Source organism: Ptychodera flava, chromosome 15, assembly GCF_041260155.1.
Source record: "Ptychodera flava strain L36383 chromosome 15, AS_Pfla_20210202, whole genome shotgun sequence".
In the NCBI taxonomy this organism is placed as follows: Eukaryota; Metazoa; Hemichordata; class Enteropneusta; family Ptychoderidae; genus Ptychodera; species Ptychodera flava.
The window spans coordinates 22,047,711-22,070,179 of record NC_091942.1 but is presented as its reverse complement, the minus strand read 5'-3'; the positions used below and the strand labels follow the sequence as shown (position 1 = coordinate 22,070,179).

The 22,469-nt window shown below is 36.7% G+C and overlaps 1 protein-coding gene across 1 annotated transcript; it reads left to right on the top strand.

The window, feature by feature from the left end:
• Positions 1-2,335: 2,335 nt before the first annotated feature.
• LOC139151546 (protein NLRC5-like) lies at positions 2,336-21,343 on the top strand. Its single transcript, XM_070724436.1, has 4 exons — positions 2,336-2,822; positions 3,488-3,583; positions 13,302-13,742; positions 14,099-21,343. The coding sequence occupies exons 1-4, from the start codon at positions 2,522-2,524 to the stop codon at positions 19,411-19,413; spliced, it is 6,153 nt and encodes a 2,050-aa protein (XP_070580537.1). The 5' UTR covers positions 2,336-2,521; the 3' UTR covers positions 19,414-21,343.
• Positions 21,344-22,469: the final 1,126 nt, after the last annotated feature.

The following is a 22,469-nucleotide window of genomic DNA, read 5'->3' as shown; positions in this document are numbered from 1 at the left end:
AGATGCTATAACATACCAAGCCAAGCGGGTGAAAATACGTCATGTTTTGGATTAATACCGCTTTTTACTGACTTGGCTGATGGGGAAGTAATAGTCTTAGTACTGTCTGGCAGGAAAAGGGTTAAATCCACATGGCCGAACATGCAGTCGCTGCTTCCTCAATTTGCAAGTTTTACATATTTTTTGGTGTGTTGATTGGGAAAATAAACCATACTGCTTACACTGAAGCATCCCCATACACACAGGTGTTGTGCCGTGTCTTGTACAGTATCACACTGGCAATTATTAAAACAAACAAATATTTACTGCAAGAAGTATTTTTGAAATTAAAATGTCGAGAAGTATGCAAGGACTTGAAACACTCACTTTTTTCACCACAGGCATATGGGAAGAAATTTAATATTACCTGTAACCGTAACTTCAAAGATGCATCTGCTATGGCAAATTCTTGGAAATGTACGGATATATTTTAATTGCATTTGGGAAGTTTGCATTTGGGAAATATTCACGGGAATTTAAATTTCCTCCCTGCTTATTTATTGTTTACATTTTTGCAACGGACTCTGTCCATATGAATTGTTTGTCAAATTTTGTATGATTCCTGTTTGTTAAATTTATTGAATTTTACATATAATATCGTGTAGATTTTGAACTTCATAAGCTTATATCTCAAAATCTTGGCTATAGAGATGTATTAAAAGATCACCAGCCAACTCAAATCATATCGAAAAACCGCAATAATTTCTACATTTGGTGAAGCCAGTCACGGGAAATGGATTTCTTTCAAAACGTTCAGAACAATACCAAGAAAATTAAATGTAAGCTCTGATAATCGGGTACAGTGGAAATCGGAAATAAGTTCCGACCTGTTTACATCCTGCCATTGATTTTTGTGATTAATTAAGTGTAATCATCAATAAATAATTTTGGTTTTAATGTCATTTAGCATAATATATTTCACATTGATAAATCATGTTTTATATTTCAATTACTAAGGTTCAACGTTTTCTACAGAAAAGGAATCGTTCAAAACCACATTGAAGTTTTCTGAACAATGTTTAGGGCACAATTTTAAAACGACTGCTCTATAAAACTTGAGTACTGCTGCTTCGCTGCGTATAGCCATGGGTTCCATAGGCAGGTAGGAGGGGAAGTGGAGGCCCCCACAATAATTTGCTGTGCCCCTTAATACGTCGTAATACCCCCGTTCATGAGTATTTAAACTGTATCGGGCTGATTTATATAATGGATTTCAGGTATTAATAATACCTTTAGCTCTACGTGGCAGGGCTGTCGACAGCCCCACTGGCTTCCGATTTGGAGCCCCCAGTTTCTCCACCGAAAACAATCAATTTTTAATCCAAAATAGTGATCAATCTCAGTTTTCGAAGAACACCCAACTTTTCTACATACGTGATGTGCTAAGCTGCACTTTTAAACTTACACAAAGCCTGCTTTTCTCTCTCTATGCGAGGGGACTGACCGTATCACTATCAGCTGCCATTGTTGATCTCCATGTGTAAAGATTTCTGGGTAGGGTTCAAATGCAGGTCAAATAATAAGTTCAGATAATAAAGGAGGTCAAATAATGTCGAGATAATGTTGAGATAATGTCGTAATCATGACCAAATAAATGCATGATAAAGACTAAATAATGACATAAAAATAACCAAGTGACAAAATAATGGCATAATAATGATGAAATAAGTTCTTAATCAAGACATCAATGCCGAATAATGGCAAAAGAACCGAATTAACATAATAATTCATAATAATGTCAAGATAATGTCGTAAACATGACCAAATAATCGCATAATAAAGGCCAAATAATGACATAAAAATGACCAAATCACAAAATAATGGCATAATGATGAAATGAGTTCCAAATCAAGACATCAATGCCGAATAATGGCAAAACAACAGAATTACCTAATATGTTCATAATGATGTCAAAATAATATCCAAATAATGATCAAATAATATCATAATAATGGCCAAATACTGACATAATTATCACCGAATCACCAAATAATGGAGTAATAATGACGAGATAAGTTTAAATAAAGATTTCAAGATAATTTTGGCGGTGTTCTCACCCCATATATCGGAAAGTCCTTGCCCTTTTGTTTCAACCTATGTTATTACCTCACTTTTATTTTAAATGTATTAAGTTTAGACCGCCATCAAAGCCACAAATTTCGAAGATGACTGTATCACTGTGAGTGTAGATGTGTGCTAGTCTGTCGACTTTACGTTAAATGTTAATCAACATCAAACAATTTCTGCAGTTTCATATTCTACTAATATGCTATATTTACATTATTTGATCATTCAGATTGAGGATTTCTGATGTTTTGATGAGCCAGCTCCTCAGAGACTTTCTTCCTGCGATATATTTAATGGATGTGATGTGATGTGTATGTCCATTAGATAGCATTGGTATTGTGGAGCCCTGCCAAGATAAGGTTCATACTTCAGTGACATTGTAAATAGAATCAGTGAACCCTGGTATTCCCTGATCATGGCAGAGGCTCCAGGGGCAAGTACCATCAGCCCGCTCAACATCTTGTTTGAAGATTTACAAAAGGAAATGGATGGAAATGATGTGTCGAAAATGAAGAGGCTACTCAGAGGAAAACAGTTGTCTAAGGAAGAGATGGAAAAGCTTGAAAGTGCGTCTGATGTCTTCCATCACTTACAAGAACGTGGTATTATAGATGACAATAATTTAAATTTGCTTGTAGAGTTGTTTGCAAACTTGGGCAAAGAGCCCCTTAAAAATAAAGTTGTGGAATTCCAGAGAGAACATGCTTCAACTACTGGTAAGTAGTGGGAGTTAGTGAAAGTGTAATCTCTGCACTTCTTTTAAATTTGGTAAAACAATTCTTTATTGAACTTGAAAATAGTTAATTTTCTACAGAATTATTACTAGAACAAATTTCTACCGAGTGATAATGAGTGAAATTGATTCTTTCATATGATGAAATTTACAATGATGAGTTATTTAGGGTCTGGTTTTGATACTATTACTTGTATTATTATTATTATTATTATTAGTAGTAGTAGTAGTAGATGTAGTAGTAAACAAACACAAACATTGCACATCTGTGAATAAGCACAAAATTCAAAAGGGGATAAATGAAAAATCATTCAATGTTAACAATTGTACCGGGTATGACTAATTGAGAAGCTATCGTAAAAATAAGATGTACAAACACTTGAATGTTTGGACGCTCAAGGAAAGTGTGTTGAGCAAATCAAGAGCAGTTGGCATCTGAATGGAAACTATCATGGAACAAAAATGAATCAGTTTGATAGGCTCCATGCATAACTCGCCATTTTGAATCCCATTCTTTCTTTATGATTCGATCACAATAACATGCAGCAAAGTTTTGCTTAGTTTGAGTAATTTAAATCAAGCTCATGTAAGTTAAAATTACATGCATATCTTTTCTTGCAAATGACTGTTTGTATTGCACTGTTACAGAGTCAAAAGGTTTTCAATTGCCAAAAAGAGAACGATTAAGTGAAGGTGGTCAGCATTCAAGTGAGCTACATGAGCAAACAAAGTGTAACCTTACAAGTAAGTAAAGGAGAAACCACTTTTTCCATATTTACAGTACTGTTTATCAGATGTTATTCATTTTATCATACCAGTATATTGATGATACAAATACCCGGTACAGCGATCTGATTGGTCAAGATGCGAAAAGAACCGTGGTTTATTGGCGATATACCATGGCTGGCATACGCATGAGCTCTCAATGAGTAAAAATCCGTTTATATATACAATATACTGTTATGATATATTAGCAATAAATCACACCCAGCGACAGTATACCACTCGATTTTGACCAGTTCACTTCATATATGCACTTGCGATCACTCGTGCATATATGTCGTGAACTGGTCAAAATTGTGGCATACCATGGCTGGATGTACTTTATTGCTTAACACTTTCACTGCGTAATTAATTTTTATACGTGCATTCCTGTGCGTAGTTTTCTATGGAAATAAGGCCTTATAAATATTTATTTACATGCATGTGCTATATCTTTGTAATTATTACAGTATTTGGGACAATTTTTTCAGTGAGTATTGCAATATTACAGGGCATCATAAAAATGCACAAAAGGTCATGTGACACACCTTGAAGATCACGTGATCATGGCGGCCATATTGGATTTTACAAAAAAAAATCAAAAAATGTTGCATTTTTTGTTATTTCAAGATATAAATGTATTTTTCTCAGCGTAACACTTTAAAAATTACTACTTACGTTTTATCAACTCAAATTCAGTAGGGGGAATACATAGTCTAAAACATATTCCACATAAATGAGATTAATATGCATATTTATTACAAGTTCAAATTCGAGCAACAGGTATCATCTGACATTCAAAAGAGAGCTTTATTATATATAAGCTTATATACTGGTAGCCAATCCGATGCGTAATTGTCATTGATGTCGTAAAACATCCACAGGATACTCTATCAACGTTTGTGATGTCAGTCACTGGCCCTTTTTCGCACTTTTCTCTAAGCATGCTCAGCTTGCCTACCTTCCTGTCCTGCTTGCGATCTATGTCTTTGCTCAACTGGTTTGGGAACATATTCAAGTTCGGTATTAGAGTTGTAATTCGAAATTTGACTTCCGCTATCTCCGTCGAGTTCAGTTTCACGATCAGTGACGATTCTACTATTAGCGTCTAGAAAAACATACTCAAGGGCTTAGTGCGTGTTAAACTGTGCCCGCACCGCCATTTTTAAATACCCTCTGAAAGAAAAACAACAACTGATCACACGATCCTTTACAAACCACGGCCGAGAAATGATCGAATATGGCATGTATGGCGGCATTTGTTTACAAATTTGGCGCGCATGCTCATTTAGGTTTGACCTCTACCTCGTACACTACGCTAGGCTTGAGGAAATAGTCAACAAACATGATGTAGATCAAACAAAGCCTACGTATATCGAACGCATATAAACGCTTACGTTCTTGGCGCGTTTACGCGCCTCCCGCAGTCTGGCCATTGGCGCACAATGCGCCCTCCCGCGGTGAAAGTGTTAAATATACATTGTATACATTATATATGTATTCTGTAAATTGATAAAAAATTGTCTGCCTCTTTTCCATCACGTGTTGCAGAAATTAGTTATGTTGTTTATAGTGTTAGGTTCATATAATAACCTTTCACAGAATATCAATACTGTGCATTCACTAAAATGGTCAGTGTATGGGGTGACCAATTTGTAAAATTGGACGTTTTCAGGTGTACACTGTCCTTTGACCCTGTGTAGGAAGTGTCAATATACCCACTGGATGATTGCTAGGATTTTTTAAGCCCTGTTTAATAATAAGTGCTACAGGATTTTAGGTTTGTGTCTGCGATGTGCAATGTTAATGTGCTAACACAAGTTGTTTCTGAACACTGAGAGCATTTTTACATAAGGCTGCACAAATTTGGAATTATGTTTGACGTCACCTTAGGTCACCAAAACCTAGGAGGGGGGCGGTTTACAAAACAAACTAATTATATATTCCAAAATATGCAAATCAGGTAAAAAACAAATTTGAAAACAAATATCCATACTCAAGAAGCCCTAATCCTCGAAGTCCAAGCATAAATTTCACACAAATGGTTAATTGCACTGATATTCTTGTTCAGATTTACATTGCCTATCACTTTAGGATGTCCTTGGCATTGCCATTGGCATCAATCATGATACAGATGAACCTTGGGTCTTGATTGTATGTTTAGTTTAAAGTGTCATGCACATGCACAATCTATTTGTGGAATGGACAATTCCATTGAAATAAAACACTTACACATGAAGATATTAGAGTTGAACAGTTTTTTACTTGAACAATGTAAATAAACTTACAATGAGAAGTACTGGCTTATATTAAGTTAAACACCTTGACAGAGAAGACTTTCACTTGATGTTCATATTTGTACTGAGGTACAACACCTGTAGTCTTTCAAATGTTATAACACTAACAGTGAAAAACATCCACTGGATGGACTGTCTGGTATGTAGTTCTCATTTCTTTAGTCACAGGGGGAACCTCACCATCACCACAGCTGTAACATATATCTGGGAGAGGGAGTTTTGAGGAGTAGTAATGTGTTGAAATTTCACTGCAACAACTTTGATTCTGCCTCATTACACATATTCCATATACTACCGGTATAGAGGATGACCTGGTTGCACTTGTAAATACACCACCACAGGTATGCAGACACTCATCTAGGAAGGCATGAAGTTGTCTTTGTTCAGGAAGTAGTCTCTTTGCTGAATAAATGCACCTATCAAAGAGAATGGGAAAACAGAGAAAACACTCGGGTATTTTTTATACATGACTTACACAACATTGAACAATACATAGAAAGTACACAAAAAAGAATGTAAACATTTTCAATGTACTTGGTTCAGTTACTTTACTGCACACTTTTGGTACTGTATAATTTTGACTGTTTGGAGTGATATATTACACAACTGCAAATGGGAACAAGAAATAAGTGCTGAACAATACTTTACCAGGGCTTCTTGCCATCTACGCAGGGTACCACACCTCTGCATTGTAACCATTTCACCGCTCAGTGATAAGTTGAGTTCTGCGTCAAGCACTCGTGCCCTTGTGATAGGGCAATGGATTTTAGAAATATTTGTTTCAGTCACAGATAAATCATAAGGGATACTAACCTTAGCTGACTCCTCAAGGCACTTGTACTTGTAATGATGTGGTCATATTTATCAGCGCATTTACTGACTGACATCGCTGTATTGCCAAAATGCACATACACATATTTTACTAACCTTTAATAGCATGGACTTTCTTCAAATCACCCGTCTTTCTGAATGGTCTACCGATACTGCACTCTTGATTCGCCACCCCTCAAGTTCTTGATCATAAAGAAGTATGTGCGACGAACACTGTTCGATGCCTTTAGCTTACGATATTTATCTAAGATTTTATTTCGGGTGTCTGTGGGTAAGATCAATTCATCCACCTTGGCTAATGCTGATTGTAGTAGTTCATCCACTGTGACTTCAGGAGTGCTGACATACGTCTTGAAGGGCACACATTTCGAGGAAAGTCTACCGAAGCGATCAACGATGTCTTATGTGACTCTTTCTAAACTCTTTTACGCTCAAAAAACCGAATCCATTTTTGGCAAGTACGTTGATGCCATCATATACACGATCCCTCTCTGGAGACACTGTCAACGGCAATTTTATCTGAATACTTCATTGCATTTACTTCAAGTTGCTGCTCCATGTGCTGAGCAAGGCATTTTGCGATTACAGTTCTGTGTGTGTTTTTATTGTCACGATATCGTCGGGTTTCAAATGTACATCGAATAGAATGTAATACTTCTGGAATCGATCACATGTTTTTGCAATAGCCAGCCCTGGACTCACCTCTATTCTGTTGCTGTCACCACTTTCATCGGACTGTAGCAAGTAGCACGACGTTTTGGCATCTTTAGCAATTTTTGTTTTGAATTGGACATGTTCGTGTTGACTGGCGCGGACCAGCCCTTCATAGAGAGCACCAAAGCTGCAAGACAGACCGACGTCAAAGGCGTACCTAAGTCCATTGCAACCTTCTCATTTTGAATCACTCGGCAAGTTACTATCTCCCGTTGTTGTTGACTAACCTCTTCTGCCATCTTCTAAAGAACTTACCCACAGACACCCGAAAAAATCTAGCGACAAAACGTTCTGGTCATGAGTCGAGGCCCCGCACAGTTGAATATGCCTCGCGAGCGAGGTGAGGTACTGAGCAGCAGACGAAGGGACGAACAGATATGTGATGTCATATGACACAGTTTGACCTCATTTGCATATTTGTTTGTTTTCGAGGATTTACAGCTAAACCTAGGCGCGCGCTGACCAGTGTGCGAAATTAAGAGAAACTAGAAAGCATTTGCAAGCAAAAGCGAAGTTCCAGAGACCAGAGCAGCGGAAGAAACAAGAGAATGTGTGACAAAGATAGGTGCAGAATGAAAGAGTGCTTTGAAATTTAATATTCAAGCACATACCTATACCACAGGGTCCGGCGAGCATATTCGTCTAGAAATTATGAATATGATCAATAAATGTCTTGTATTAAACTTTTTTTCATTATACAAGCCTTACCTGTGTCTAGTGTGACAGTGTGCCTATTACTTTACCCTAGCTATCTGTGGATAGTATTTCAACGAAAACAGTCTATATCTGTTAATTGCCCTCCCTAATCCCCTTCATTAATTTGTTCTGCCGATCGCCAACGCGGGGGCTTATCGCCCTGACCAAATACCTCGTTAGCAGCTCATAAGGTCTACTACCTATCCTACTATCCACAGATAGCTAGGGTAAAGTAATAGGCACACACTAGACACAGGTAAGGCTTGTATAATGAAAAAAAAGTTTAATACAAGACATTTATTGATCATATTCATAATTTCTAGACGAATATTGCTCGCCGGACCCTGTGCCTATACTAGGGCTGATAGCAGTAAACACCATAAAGCAAGGCAGTCCGGGGAATTACAGTACACAGATTACAAATGCCTACATGTACGGTAAAAACGCAACAGATACATACGGGGGCGACAACTCACGGAAATGTATATCAGACGACATTCTCACAAGCCAGAGCAATAATTTTCGCTCCGCTGACCTACGCAAAAATCAATCGCTTGACTGTCGGGTAGCACTGAGTTATTGCCGTAAAGAGGCGCGTGGTTTACGACGATGATCAGACGAGAGGAAACATCTGACCTAGGCCGTTGAATTGAAAACTGAGGCCACATGCATTTTCATATGATTAAAAGCACAGACTAAAACAATTTCCATTGCTATGTTGCTGTTTTCACAAGATACTGACGGTTTGATCTTGGAAAGTTGAGATGGGGATAACAGGCCTAGGAGAATTTGAAATTTTTTTCTAGCCATGTCAAATCCCCCACTCTCGGACTATACAATTATGTCAAACACCCGGAGGCCGGCGAGTACAGACTCATGCACTGGCTACATGATGAAAGCGAGAAAGCTTGTCTCTCATGACTTTCTATTGGGATGGTGTTCTCTAAATTGCTGTGTATAATTGTACACTACACCTGGGCATGTGATATTGTGATTTGAAAATGGTTGGAGAGCTGAAAATCACATCTGAAAATAGCCAACGCGAGTGGTAGAATAGTGAGTGAATAGCTTAGTACCCTGAAAACAGTCATGAGTAAGGGGAGTGTATGAATAATTTTTTATGCAAACATTGTTCTTTTTTATCGTTATGTAAAACATAAGGGAGAAAATACCTGGTATGTATTTTGATATGACGTATAAATTACTTTCAAAATTTTTCAAAAAATAAATATGCTTAAATATGGCCTCTGTTGCATTCATAAAGAAACAGATGAAGTTATATTTTTATCGTAACCTTTTCTCGATTATAGAAATTACAGACAACATGAATGGCACACGTCGCCACTCGCGGAAATGAATGCATATTTTCTGATCGAAAAGTTTTGCCTGAGCGATTGTTGGGTCTAATTGCCCTTTGAAAGCGTAAATTTATTAAAATGACTCTGAAAAGTTTGACAGACACTCGATTCTGCTGAAAACCACGATCAGTTAATGCTAACATTACCAGGGTTACACTCATTGGACAAGTATTATTATAATATTGCATCGCATTGTTGCACGAAAATCACATTCATTCCATTGCTAGAATCTGCATTCATGGACGTTATTGACACTGATCTGAATGTAATCAACTGCAGTGTGTTATGAGGGATTAGACTCTTCGTAAATGTAAAAAGTCGCGAGACAAAAATTACTATGTTGCGACATTGTCAACCCCCCCCCCCCCCTGGTCTGGCGTACCATAGAGATTGAATTCCCCACTACCAGGACACGAAGTGAGATCAGTATCCCCTGTTGCCACGCACTCCCACTGTGGAAAACATTGATAGGTGCATGACATTCAAATCTGAATCACATAATTCAGAGTCAGTCATCATCTGCATCTGTTACAGGTCTCGACGGAGAAATTTTCATTATTTATTCCAAATTTCAGTCGGTCATAAGGACCGACATGTTGCTAAAAACTTTCGGCCCGACGAGAAATCTGTCGGTCTCGGACCGTCGGACCGACATTAATTTCGCACACTGGCGCTGACGTCAAACAAAGTTTCAAATTTGCGCAGCCTAAGTGTCTAATTGCTGACTATACAGAGATCAAATTTGCTCAGTCAATGAATTGGCGAGAAAGAAACTGCAAAATCTCCTCAGAAGACCAACATAATCTTTGATCCGTCTTTTCTTTCATTGTGCAGTATTATGAAAATTGTGTCAAAAAATTAATAGTGGGATTCTGCTCTGTCAAGTGAAAATGTGTTGTAGAAATATAGTGTGTTCACAGAACGCTTACTTTGCATATCACATTACAGGAACCTAAGTTTAAAAAGTTACTGAAATTAAAAACTAAAGATGAATAAAGTGCAAAAGTCTTACTCTTACAATATTTTATCGTATTAAAACCTGAACAAGTTTTTAATCCTCATGAGTACCATTACAAGAGTTTTGTCGGCTACCTGTGTGATCATTCTCCCAGTATATTTAGAAGTTGGCAGCAGCTGTGATTGCACAATTCACATGTTTGACTGTCTAGTTTAGAAATTCAGTTGTTAACATTGTCCGCTTTATTCAAATCACTTTAATTTGTATGTGAAATCTGAAAAAAATTGATGCCTTTAGACCGTGAGTCTATTAATTTCTTTAGATAGCTTCAGTTTGAACTGAAATTTTTGCAAAACATCATGTCTGCAGTGCCATGTGTTCCTACATTGACTTTCAGTGGTAGCACTGGATACCTGGATTTTACTTTACAACAGAAAAACGAGATCTCAAACAGTAAGCCGTATGTAAAGCACACGACAAATTGAATAGTAAGCAACAAAATAGAGTGTTAGCCGAAATCACGCATCCAGTGAAATACAGCAATACATGTAAAGGAGAAACTGCTGTTTCCATTTTTAGGTACTATAGACTATAGTCTATAGAAGCTATTGGGATGGGGATCCGTCCGGCGTCAGTCTTTATGTATGTATGTATGTATGTATGTATGTCCGTTAGTGAGGCGTCCGTCCACTCAAATATCTTGAGAACCGCAGTACTTACTGATTTGATATTTGTTGTGTAGATGAAAAATAGGATTTTGAGAAACTATTTTTTTTAATTTTTTGATATTGTTGAAAATAGGCAAATTAATGCCAAAAAAGGTGTTTTTGGTAAAAAATCTTCTTCTTCATAACCGCTGGTCAGACAGCTTTGTTATTTGGTATACAGGTCCCTAGGGATAACCCAACTTAGATTTGTTCAAATTGTGATGAAATATGCAAATCTGTATTTTAAAGAAATTTTTTTGTCATTTTTGGTCAAAACTTTATTTCATCAAAACCGCTCATCTGACAGCTTTGATATGTTGTATGCAGGAAGATGAACTAAATGTGATATATTGAATATATGACGAAATCTGCAATTTTGTATTTTTGGTGCAATTTTTGCCATTTTTGGTCAAAAAATGTGTTTCTCGAAAACTACTTGTCTGATGCCTTTGATATTTGGTATACGTGTTCCTATATTGAAATTTGATGAAATCTTCAATTTTTGTATTTTTGGGTCAATTTTTGCCATTTTTGGTCAAAATATTTTTTTCTCAAACGTTACTCATCTGATAGCTTTGATATTTGGTATACAGGTTCCTAGGCTTTATCTTAATGTAATATATTGAAATTTATGATGAAATCATCAATTTTGTATTTTTACAGCTAATTTTGCTATTTTTGGTCAGGCTATCCTGAAATGAGCTATAAAAGATATCCACCTTCTTCATCAATACATGTGTCACAAAAAGTTATTCTCTACATAACACAGCAGAGCTCTGTCAATTTTTGGGTCGCTTTAATAGTCGCGCCAGCGGCTTACTGACTACGCATGCGCATATTCATAATATACTATGCGAGTAACCGGAAGTATACCCTACTTTCATGCCCGCCGCCATGTTTTTTTGAGTGCTCGTAAATAAACAAATACGAAACGTGCAAATTATTATTTTATGACATGCCATTTATGAAATATATCTCTCTTATTAGCCAGTAAGTATTATTATCCACCTTGTCGCTGATACAAAATATCGTTAATATCACGCATAAAAAGTAGAAAAAGGGAGAAAACTTGTGCATATGAACGGAGCATACACAAAGAATGCTGGGATTGAATTTTAGAAAAGCGCCCACTGTGTCAATAACTAGATTCAAAAATTGCCAGTTTTTAGACAGAACGCTATAGTTTTCAGCTTGCAAGTGGAAGGTGAGCAGTGCCGTTACCATTGCTATGATAATGATGGCATAATACGTCCCTTGTTTGACACAATAGGCTGTTATCATGGTAAAAATTGCCAATTTTTGTCCAACATTTTTACAAATTACAGAAAATCTATACCTGCATGATGCTGCAGGGTTTGACGTCGTGTAGTACGTGAACTGCTTTCATCAGAGGAAAACTGGGTATAGTTGTCATACAAACGTATATGGAGTAACAATTTATCTATTTTATCATGAATCAATACAAGTACATTGCCCCTGGCGCGACACCAAGGGCTGAGCCCTATATAATATTATTTGGTTTAAGGTCCCTAGGATGACCCTAGTGAGATAATTTCACACAGTCAGGAAATACTTAATTTTGTATCCATGTCTGTAGTAGCTTCAGGGACTTTGGCCCTATGTTTCCATATTTGAACAATAATGATTTTCATACAAAGAGATATCGTATTTCACACTGTCACTCTGGTAAGGTATGAAATTGACTTAGTAGCTTGCATATTTATGACGCATTTACATGAAAGTACATGTGGTTACATTGTCACAATGCTGGTATGATATGCACTAACTTATGATTAAAAGTTATCTGGAAGTCGTTGAATTCTTCTTGGTATATACATTGGTTAATGATGTGAGAAAAATGTAAAAAGCAAAATGAATGAGTAAATGTTATAAATGTGCATGATTATTTTCTTTTGTTCATCACTCTCTGCAAAGTAGCAAATGCTCCTTGAATTCGGAGGACAACAAGGAGGAGCAACTTGCTTGATACAATAGACATAGCAGAGGATACAAGATGTAGAGATGTACAAGTTTAGTGCATGCAATACTTATCACCAATCTCATAAATCACCCTTTTGATATTGATTTATTTAAATCACTCCATGATACATATAAAGACAGTGTATTTGTATTCCGTAGATCTGACAGCAAAAGTTGCCATGGAGATTGATGAAGAAGAAAGAGAGAGTCGAAACCTTGACCTTAAAGAAAGAAGAATAAAACTTGAAGAAAGGGAGGTGAATCTGGAACTGAAAAAACAACTCATAGAGTTTCTGAAGAACTGTATTAAAGAAAAAGACAATGCCATGTTTGACAAATGTGTGGAGCTATTCAAAGAATGCAGGGCTGACAAGAGTGAACCTAAAATTGGGTCTATATTCTTCATTTTGAGTTTTCTGACAGAGGAGGATTTAGATTATTTCTGGCAGAAATACAAAGAAGGCACAGTGGATAAGGCTTTAACTAGAATACTGATACCGCCAACTATAAAAGACAAAGCTGAGAAAGCCGGCATTACCATAAGAATCAAGCTGGAGATAGATGAAAAAGAGTATGAAGAGGTGAAACAGAGGATGCACGGTAAGTTGCTCTTTTAATTAGCATACAGCAATATTGAAGATGACGATACATATTCATTAAAAACAGACAGAATAGGTGTTGAGAGCTGTTTAATTCTCCAAAGGCAATTAATCATGCCTTATTTATTTCAAACTGTGGCACTGGGATGTATCAAAATAGAAAAGGACAACTTTCAACCCCACATTTTTTCTGTTGTCTATAAAAAGGAGCCTCTGGCATTGAGATAGATATTGCCTATAAGATGAACTCCATTGAAATTCGAATATTTTTTGTTCATATAAATTGTGAATTCAAAGGTACACGAAAACAAGTCGTGCACACTCACAATACATTTTTTTTGTTTTGTTTTGTGACAGAAATGTCAGCTGTTTCGTCATCAAGCAGAGCAACATGGCGTCAAGGTAAAGCGTGTAGTACCGGTCAATGGGAAGCTTTTGTCATGGATCAAGTACAGGATAAACAACAAGCAAAGAATTTACTTGAACAGTCAAAGTTTGATCCAGTAGTTGATGCTCTGAGACAAGAAGAGTTTTTCTTCCCGGCCATTGTATCCTTTTGGTTTGAGAATTCATATACTTTACCTACAACAGTAACAAAGGCAACTGAGTATGCTGTGATACACCATGCAGAGATGTATTGTAAAGAAAATAATGTGGAAATTGAAAATCTCAGAGAAATTTTGAAAGCAAGGTTTAATGATATTGGAATGTGTCTATATGATAACATCACTGCAGAAAATGTGGGTAAATTGTATCTTTCGTGGATTGATACATGTATTCCAAATTTGGAATCACACTTTTTTGGTTTGTTGACGAAGTCTAATGATTATTACACTTTCCAAAGCAAATATGTGTATACTTACATCAATGCAATGTATTTCAGTAACATTGTTGCATTGTCACCCAATAATATTCCTATGTTACTCAGGGAAGAGAAAACAAGGATTTTGCAAGCAAACTTGTCGTATTGTTTACCTTATGTCGCTGGGATTTTGGGTGAGAAAGCATTGTATTTCCTGGAGGAAGTTGTTAAATTTAGTGAAATGCAAACTTCTGTTGATATTAGCAACCTTGAGATGCTTGGTAACTGTTTGTTTGAATCAGAGAGGCCTTCTGTCTTTGCAAGAGAAATCGAGGAATTGATAGATGAGAACCATTATTTAGATCTGTCAACTTGTACAGGGATCTCCAATCAAAGTTTACATGCTCTCTCTGTAATTTTACTACACACGTCTTTAATCAAAGACATTAAATGGCATTCAGAGAGTGATGAAGCATTTCTCTCAAGTGAATTCAAAGAATGTCTGACAAATATTATTGGCGATCCGTTTACTGTTGACAGGTGTACAGTGAGTAATGTTCATGACTTCACTGTGACTGCCAAGTTGTTGAGAATTCTACCTCTGCTATGCAAACATGCACAATCCAGATCTAGCCGTGATACAACTCAGCAACCAGCAGTTACATCATTAACCATTTCAAGTAATGTGAGCATATTTGAAGAAATCAAGAAATGCACGATGGAAATGTTTATAAAGGCATTGTCATGTATGCCAGACCTAGACAACCTAAGCCTGACAGGATTTGGAGAAAAACTATGTGAGCAGTTTCTACTCTGTTTGTCTGAAGACACTGTCAGCTTAAATATCAATATGTTGTGTTTAGCTGAAAATGACTTGTCCTGGGAGCATTGCAAATTACTGTTAGAGGCAATGAATGCAATGCCATGTCTTACCAGTTTAGACCTAAGCAACAACATTATTGGTAGTTTAGGGTGTACAGTATTGCTGCCAATAAAAGACGAAATAGAAGTAAGGGTAGATTATAATATTGCACAAGGTTTACTTGAAATTCTACCTTTGTGTACCTCTACAGCACAGGTGCAAGATGTCGGTGATCTCACTCTTAAATCACTGGATGATGTTGCCAGTTTAATAGGAAATTTAGAAAATGTGAGACACATAGATTGCACAAAGTTAGTCAACAGTCAGTTGTCAGAATTATGTCAAAATTTATCACTACTCAGTAATATTGTAAGCATCGATGTGAGTGGTATTAAGTTAGACCAACAGATTGTTTTGTTGCTATGTGAGAGACTGAAACATTTAAAAGAACTTCAAAAAGTAGATCTAAGTCATTGTTGTGTTAGCACAGATAATATGCAAGTTTTATTGCAACACATATCTCCAGAAGTGACAGATTTAAACCTCAGTGGCATGAACATGTCAGGTTTTCTGCTCACTGAGTTGAAACGTTTTAGAAATTTAAAGCATCTTAATCTCAGTAACAGCAACCTTAAAGCTGATGATCATGTTTTCAAATTCATTCCCACATCAGTGACTCACTTAAATCTCAGTCAAAATGATCTACATGAAGTGAATTTTGAAAATCTTGAAAATTACACACAACTTGAAGGATTAGATGTAAGTTATAATAAGCTCAGCCTTGCTGATATACGAAAGATTTTAAAATTGATTTCAACATCACTCACTTTACTCAGTATTAGCCACAACAATTTGAAAAGAATTGACAATTCCTTTGAGCATTTAACAAACTTGAGGCAGTTGGACTTGAGCAATAATGGTCTTCTATCATGCAGTATTCTCTCCCTACCATCCTCAATAACACACTTAAATCTAAGCCATAACCAAATATCATTTATTGGCCAGAAAGTCAATCATCTATCACAGTTAACACACCTAGATATGAGTCATAACCAAATTGTAGACATTGGCCAGAGTTTCAATCATCTATCACAGTTAACACACCTTGACGTGAGTCACAATAACCTACAGTTGTCATTGCATTCTCTCCTTTTACATGTTTCAGAAAAACTTAAATTTTTAAATATCAGTTTCAATAAAATTCAGAATGTTCATCAGGCGGGTAACATGATTTCCAACTTCAGACAACTATGTTCCATAAACATGAATTCAAATCAACTGGGTGCTGTTGGAGTGCAGACACTGTTGTCTGAAATAGAAAACTATAATATTAATTGTGACATTGATGTAAGTCACAATTTGTTTGGGCTTCAAAAAATAATTCCCTATATTGTGAACCAACTTCCTGCATCAGCTATTTTACCTGATTTTGAAAGAGAAAACCTGACATTAAAGGATGAACACTTGCAGGTCTTTTTCAAAAGCATATCAAAGATTACCACTGTAGAAATTCCAAAGAGTGTAGAATGGTCTGTTATTGAATACACAAGTGTGTTGAATGATTTATCAGTTTTTTCTAATATCGAAAGTTTATCACTTGCATGGTTAAACCCAGTCACTTGCCCCTTATTAGCTGAAACTTTAATAAACTTCAGTTGTTTAAGACGCTTAGACATTAGTGGAAGTAAAATTGATAACAAAGGTGTAAAAGTTGTGGGAAATGCTCTAATTTCACTGGATAAACTAGTGTATATTAATTTTAGTAACACCAACATTGGTATTTCGGACATAGAATTTTTACTTGAAATATATAGGCAGCATATTAACCAACCATTCATCAGTGTTGCCAATAATGTTCATTACCTACCAGCCATTTTTCCTTATATAGAAGATCAGTCAAAGGAGTCATCAATTGCGAGTATAGACTTTGATTCTGATGAGTTACATGTCAAATCTTTTGCTAATGTTGTACAAATGACTAAACTGACAAAGCTAAAAGTTAAAGAGAAACAATGGGTCAACAAGGACTTTAACTCCTTTGTACAAGGGTTAAATTACCTAAACCTTGACTACCTGGATTTAAGTCATAATAACATAGGAGACAGTGGTGCAAAGAGTTTGAGTGATGTGATGAGGTCAATGGATGGACTTACTGGTCTTGATCTTAGTCATAATAACATAGGAGACAGTGGTGCAAAGAGTTTGAGTGAAGTGATGAGGTCAATGCATGGACTTACTCATCTTGATCTTAGTCATAATAACATAGGAGACAGTGGTGCAAAGAGTTTGAGTGAGGTGATGAGGTCAATGCATGGACTTAGTCATCTTGATCTTAGTCATAATAACATAGGATATTATAGTGATAAAAAGAGCCTGAGAGTGGTGATGAGGTCAATGGATGGACTTACTCATCTTGATCTTAGTCATAATAACATAGAAGACAGTGGTGCAAAGAGTTTGAGTGATGTGATGAGGTCAATGCATGGTTATAATCATCTTGATCTTAGTCATAATAATATAGGAGACAGTGGTGCAAAGAGTTTGAGTGAAGGGATGAGGTCAATGGATGGACTTACTCATCTTGATCTTAGTCATAATAACATAGGAGACAGTGGTGCCATGAGTTTGAGTGAAGTGATGAGGTCAATGCATGGACTTACTCGTCTTGATCTTAGTCATAATAACATAGGAGACAGTGGTGCAAAGAGTTTGAGTGAAGGGATGAGGTCAATGCATGGACTTACTCATCTTGATCTTAGTCATAATAACATAGGAGACAGTGGTGCAGAGAGTTTGAGTGAAGGGATGAGGTCAATGCATGGACTTACTCATCTTGATCTTAGTCATAATAACATAGGAGACAGTGGTGCAAAGAGTTTGAGTGAAGGGATGAGGTCAATGCGTAGACTTACTCATCTTGATCTTAGTCATAATAAGATTGGAGACAGTGGTGCAAAGAGCTTGAGTGCGGTGATGAGGTCAATATATGAATTTAATATTGATCTCAGTCATAATAACATAGGAGATAGTGATAAAAAGAGCCTGAGAGTGGTGATGAGGTCTATGCATGGTTATAATCATCTGGATCTTAGTAAAAATAAGATAGGAGACAGTGGTGCAAAGAGTTTGAGTCATGTGATGAGGTCAATGCATGGACTTACTGGTCTTGATCTTAGTCATAATAACATAGGAAACAGTGGTGCAAAGAGTTTGAGTGAAGTGATGAGGTCAATGCATGGACTTACTCATCTTGATCTTAGTCATAATAACATAGGAGACAGTGGTGCAAAGAGTTTGAGTGAAGGGATGAGGTCAATGCGTGGACTTACTCATCTTGATCTTAGTCATAATAACATAGGAGACAGTGGTGCAAAGAGTTTGAGTGAAGGGATGAGGTCAATGCGTGGACTTACTCATCTTGATCTTAGTCATAATAACATAGGAGACAGTGGTGCAAAGAGTTTGAGTGAAGTGATGAGGTCAATGCGTGGACTTACTCATCTTGATCTTAGTCATAATAACATAGGAGACAGTGGTGCAAAGAGTTTGAGTGAGGTGATGAGGTCAATGTATGAATTTAATCTTGATCTCAGTCATAATAACATAGGAGATAGTGATAAAAGAAGCCTGAGAGTGGTGATGAGGTCTATGCATGGTTATAATCATCTGGATCTTAGTCAAAATGACATAGGAGACAGTGGTGCAAAGAGTTTGAGTCATGTGATGAGGTCAATGGATGAACTTACTCATCTTGATCTTAGTCATAATAACATAGGAGATAGTGGTGCAAAGAGTTTGAGTGAAGTGATGAGGTCAATGGATGGACTTACTCATCTTGATCTTAGTCATAATAACATAGGAGACAGTGGTGCAAAGAGTTTGAGTGAAGTGATGAGGTCAATGCGTAGACTTACTCATCTTGATCTCAGTCATAATAAGATAGGAGACAGTGGTGCAAAGAGTTTGAGTAAAGTGATGAGGTCAATGCGATGGACTTACTCATCTTGATCTTAGTCATAATAACATTGGAGACAGTGGTGCAAAGAGTTTGAGTGAAGTGATGAGGTCAATGGATGGACTTACTCATCTTGATCTTAGTCATAATAACATAGGAGACAGTGGTGCAAAGAGTTTGAGTGAAGTGATGAGGTCTATGCGTAGACTTACTCATCTTGATCTCAGTCATAATAACATAGGAGACAGTGGTGCAAAGAGTTTGAGTGAAGTGATGAGGTCAATGCATGGACTTACTCATCTTGATCTTAGTCATAATAAGATAGGAGACAGTGGTGCAAAGAGTTTGAGTGAAGTGATGAGGTCAATGTATCGACTTACTCATCTTGATCTTAGTCATAATAACATAGGAGACAGTGGTGCAAAGAGTTTGAGTGAAGTGATGTGGTCAATGTGTCAACTTACTCATCTTGATCTTAGTCATAATAACATAGGAGACAGTGGTGCAAAGAGTTTGAGTGATGTGATGAGGTCAATGTATGAACTTAATCTTGATCTTAGTCATAACATAGGAGACAGTGGTGCAAAGAGTTTGAGTGAAGTGATGAGGTCAATGTATGAACTTAATTTTGATCTTAGTCATAATAACACACAGTATAGTGGTACAAAGTCCCACAGTGGAGGTACTTCCTCAAAGACAAGCTTGGAAAAAAGTCTTGTTGCTCTAGTGAAAGAAACATATAAGATCAATGCCCAATCAAGAATATTCTTTTCCCAGGAAAAGTATCATTCAAAAGAAATGTCATACCAAAAAGGGGTGCATAAAAAAACGCCTTTGCAACCATCATCACCACAGCCTAGCAGTTCTGGCTATCGCCCTCCTACAGAAAAGGATCCAGCAATATCATGAAATTTCATAAAATGTAAAATTGGGACGTCCCAACAATCATACATGTAGGGTCAGGATGTAGCACCGAGAATATGCATCTTTGGCACAATTTTAATTAATACCTGTCATATTTTTCCCAACACTGCATGAACTGACAACAACAAAATAAATTAAAGCTGCAAGCAGCGTTGGCGGTGCCCATGCCTAATATTACATGGCGGACAAGTCACGTGACCGATCCAAATGTCTTTCACAAACTTGAAAGACATAACTCTAAAAGGATGACATGAGTGAAATTTCAGCTCAGTCGGTGTGTTGGTTCTGGAGAAGAAGATTTTTAATGATTAAATCGCGAGTTTCGTAAAATCCAAGATGGCGGCCAAATCACGTGACCGATCCAAATGTCGTTTGCAAACTTGAAAGAGATCACTCTAAGAAAGACATGTGTAAAATTTCAGCCTAATCAGTGTTTTGATGCTGGAGAAGAAGATTTTTGAAGATGAAACTGCAATTTTCGCAAAATCCAATATGGCGGCCAAATCACGTGACAGATCGAAATGTTTTTCGCAAACTTGAAAGAGATCACTCTAAGGATGACATGAGTAAAATTTCAGCTCAAACGGTGTTTTGGTTCTGGAGAAGAAGATTTTTAAAGATTAAAAGGGTATTTTTAGAAAATCCAATATGGCGGCCAAAGTCACGTGACCGCATGCGATTTTATTTACAAAATCTCAAGACCTTAGGTCATGCTTGCTATGTAAAAAAATTCAAATTGACCAGACCCCTAGATCATCAGGAGAAGCCGTTTTTAGGTTTTTGGAAAATCCAATATGGCCACCAGGTCACGTGACCAATAAAAAATTCAAGGGTCAGGTGCACCACTTCTCATTGGCCCCCCCCCCCCCCCCCCCCATCATTGTACCAAGTTTGAAATGTTTAGCATAGGCGTTAAGGCTAGCAAAAATTGACACAAGAAGAAAGAAAAATTCCAACGAAACCAATAGGTGCCCAAGCTTGGGCTTGGGCACCTAAAAATTACCTTTTTAAAAAGTATGTTAACTTTTATGTGGTTGTCTTTACCATGCCCAACATGTTGCATTGAAAAAATATTCGTTATGGTAAAACTGATTAAATGGATTGTTCATTTGTCTTGTTATTATGCTTATAATATTGCTGTAACATCACAGTCCACCACACGCCATTATTTTATCGGACTCTGAGAGAGTATTGCTTTACACTACCTATAAGGTTATTTGCTAATTAATGAGATGCTGGTAGTTTGACAGTCTGATGACACCTCTCTGAGGTCGAATGTGAACTATCATTTCAATAGTATCTCTCTGTAATTGTAAAACATTAGCCCTGTGTTGATAAACCTGCCATCTCGTTATAGAGAGAGAAGTTTATTATGTGTACCGATCTAAGTGTGCTACAGGATAGGGGAGATTATTTCGATTGGATGCTAGTTCTTCAATAACTGCACAGGAAGATGTCAATACAAAAATGTGTCGTTAATCACCAAATAAGTGCATGTACTTTATTGAAAGATGAGTAGCGTATTTAGTGTTTTATTTGATAATTAAGCGCTTTAAGAAGTGAACTATTAGGTATGCAATTGGGGCAGTAAGAGAACCTGGACAAATCAAATAATTATGTAAATAAGTGTCACCTGTCCTTCATGTATTTAAGTTTTAAAGATTGGAGAAGAAAATTCTTTTTATGTTTATGCTTTTTCATTTAAAGCTGGATTTACTCATTTGTATATATTCATGCAGTTTTGTTTTAAATAAGAGATGCGCTACTTGTAAGTAAAGATTATGTGATCCCTTGTTGATATGTTCTGAGTGCACATCGAATATATATTTCTTCATTTTTTGTAGCTTGTTCAGTTTGTCAGTGTGAATACTTACATCCATATGATATTTCAAATTGTGTGAAAGGTTTGTGTATATGTGTCAAATTAGGTACATCAAAAGACAACTGTTTCAAACCTTTTCAGTGCTGAAGAACGGATGAAATGTATGTAAATACTTTTTAAATATGGAAACGTTGCCCTTTTATGTCAATTCACAGTTTTGTAATCGGTGTAGTGATCAAGTGATCGAATTGCACTCAGAGATTCATGCTGGAATTTTAGAATTTTCTGAAAGTTGTACAAAACGTAATAAATACTTCTAACAATTCCACCACACTGGCTAAAAACACATTTGTGAAGGTGCTC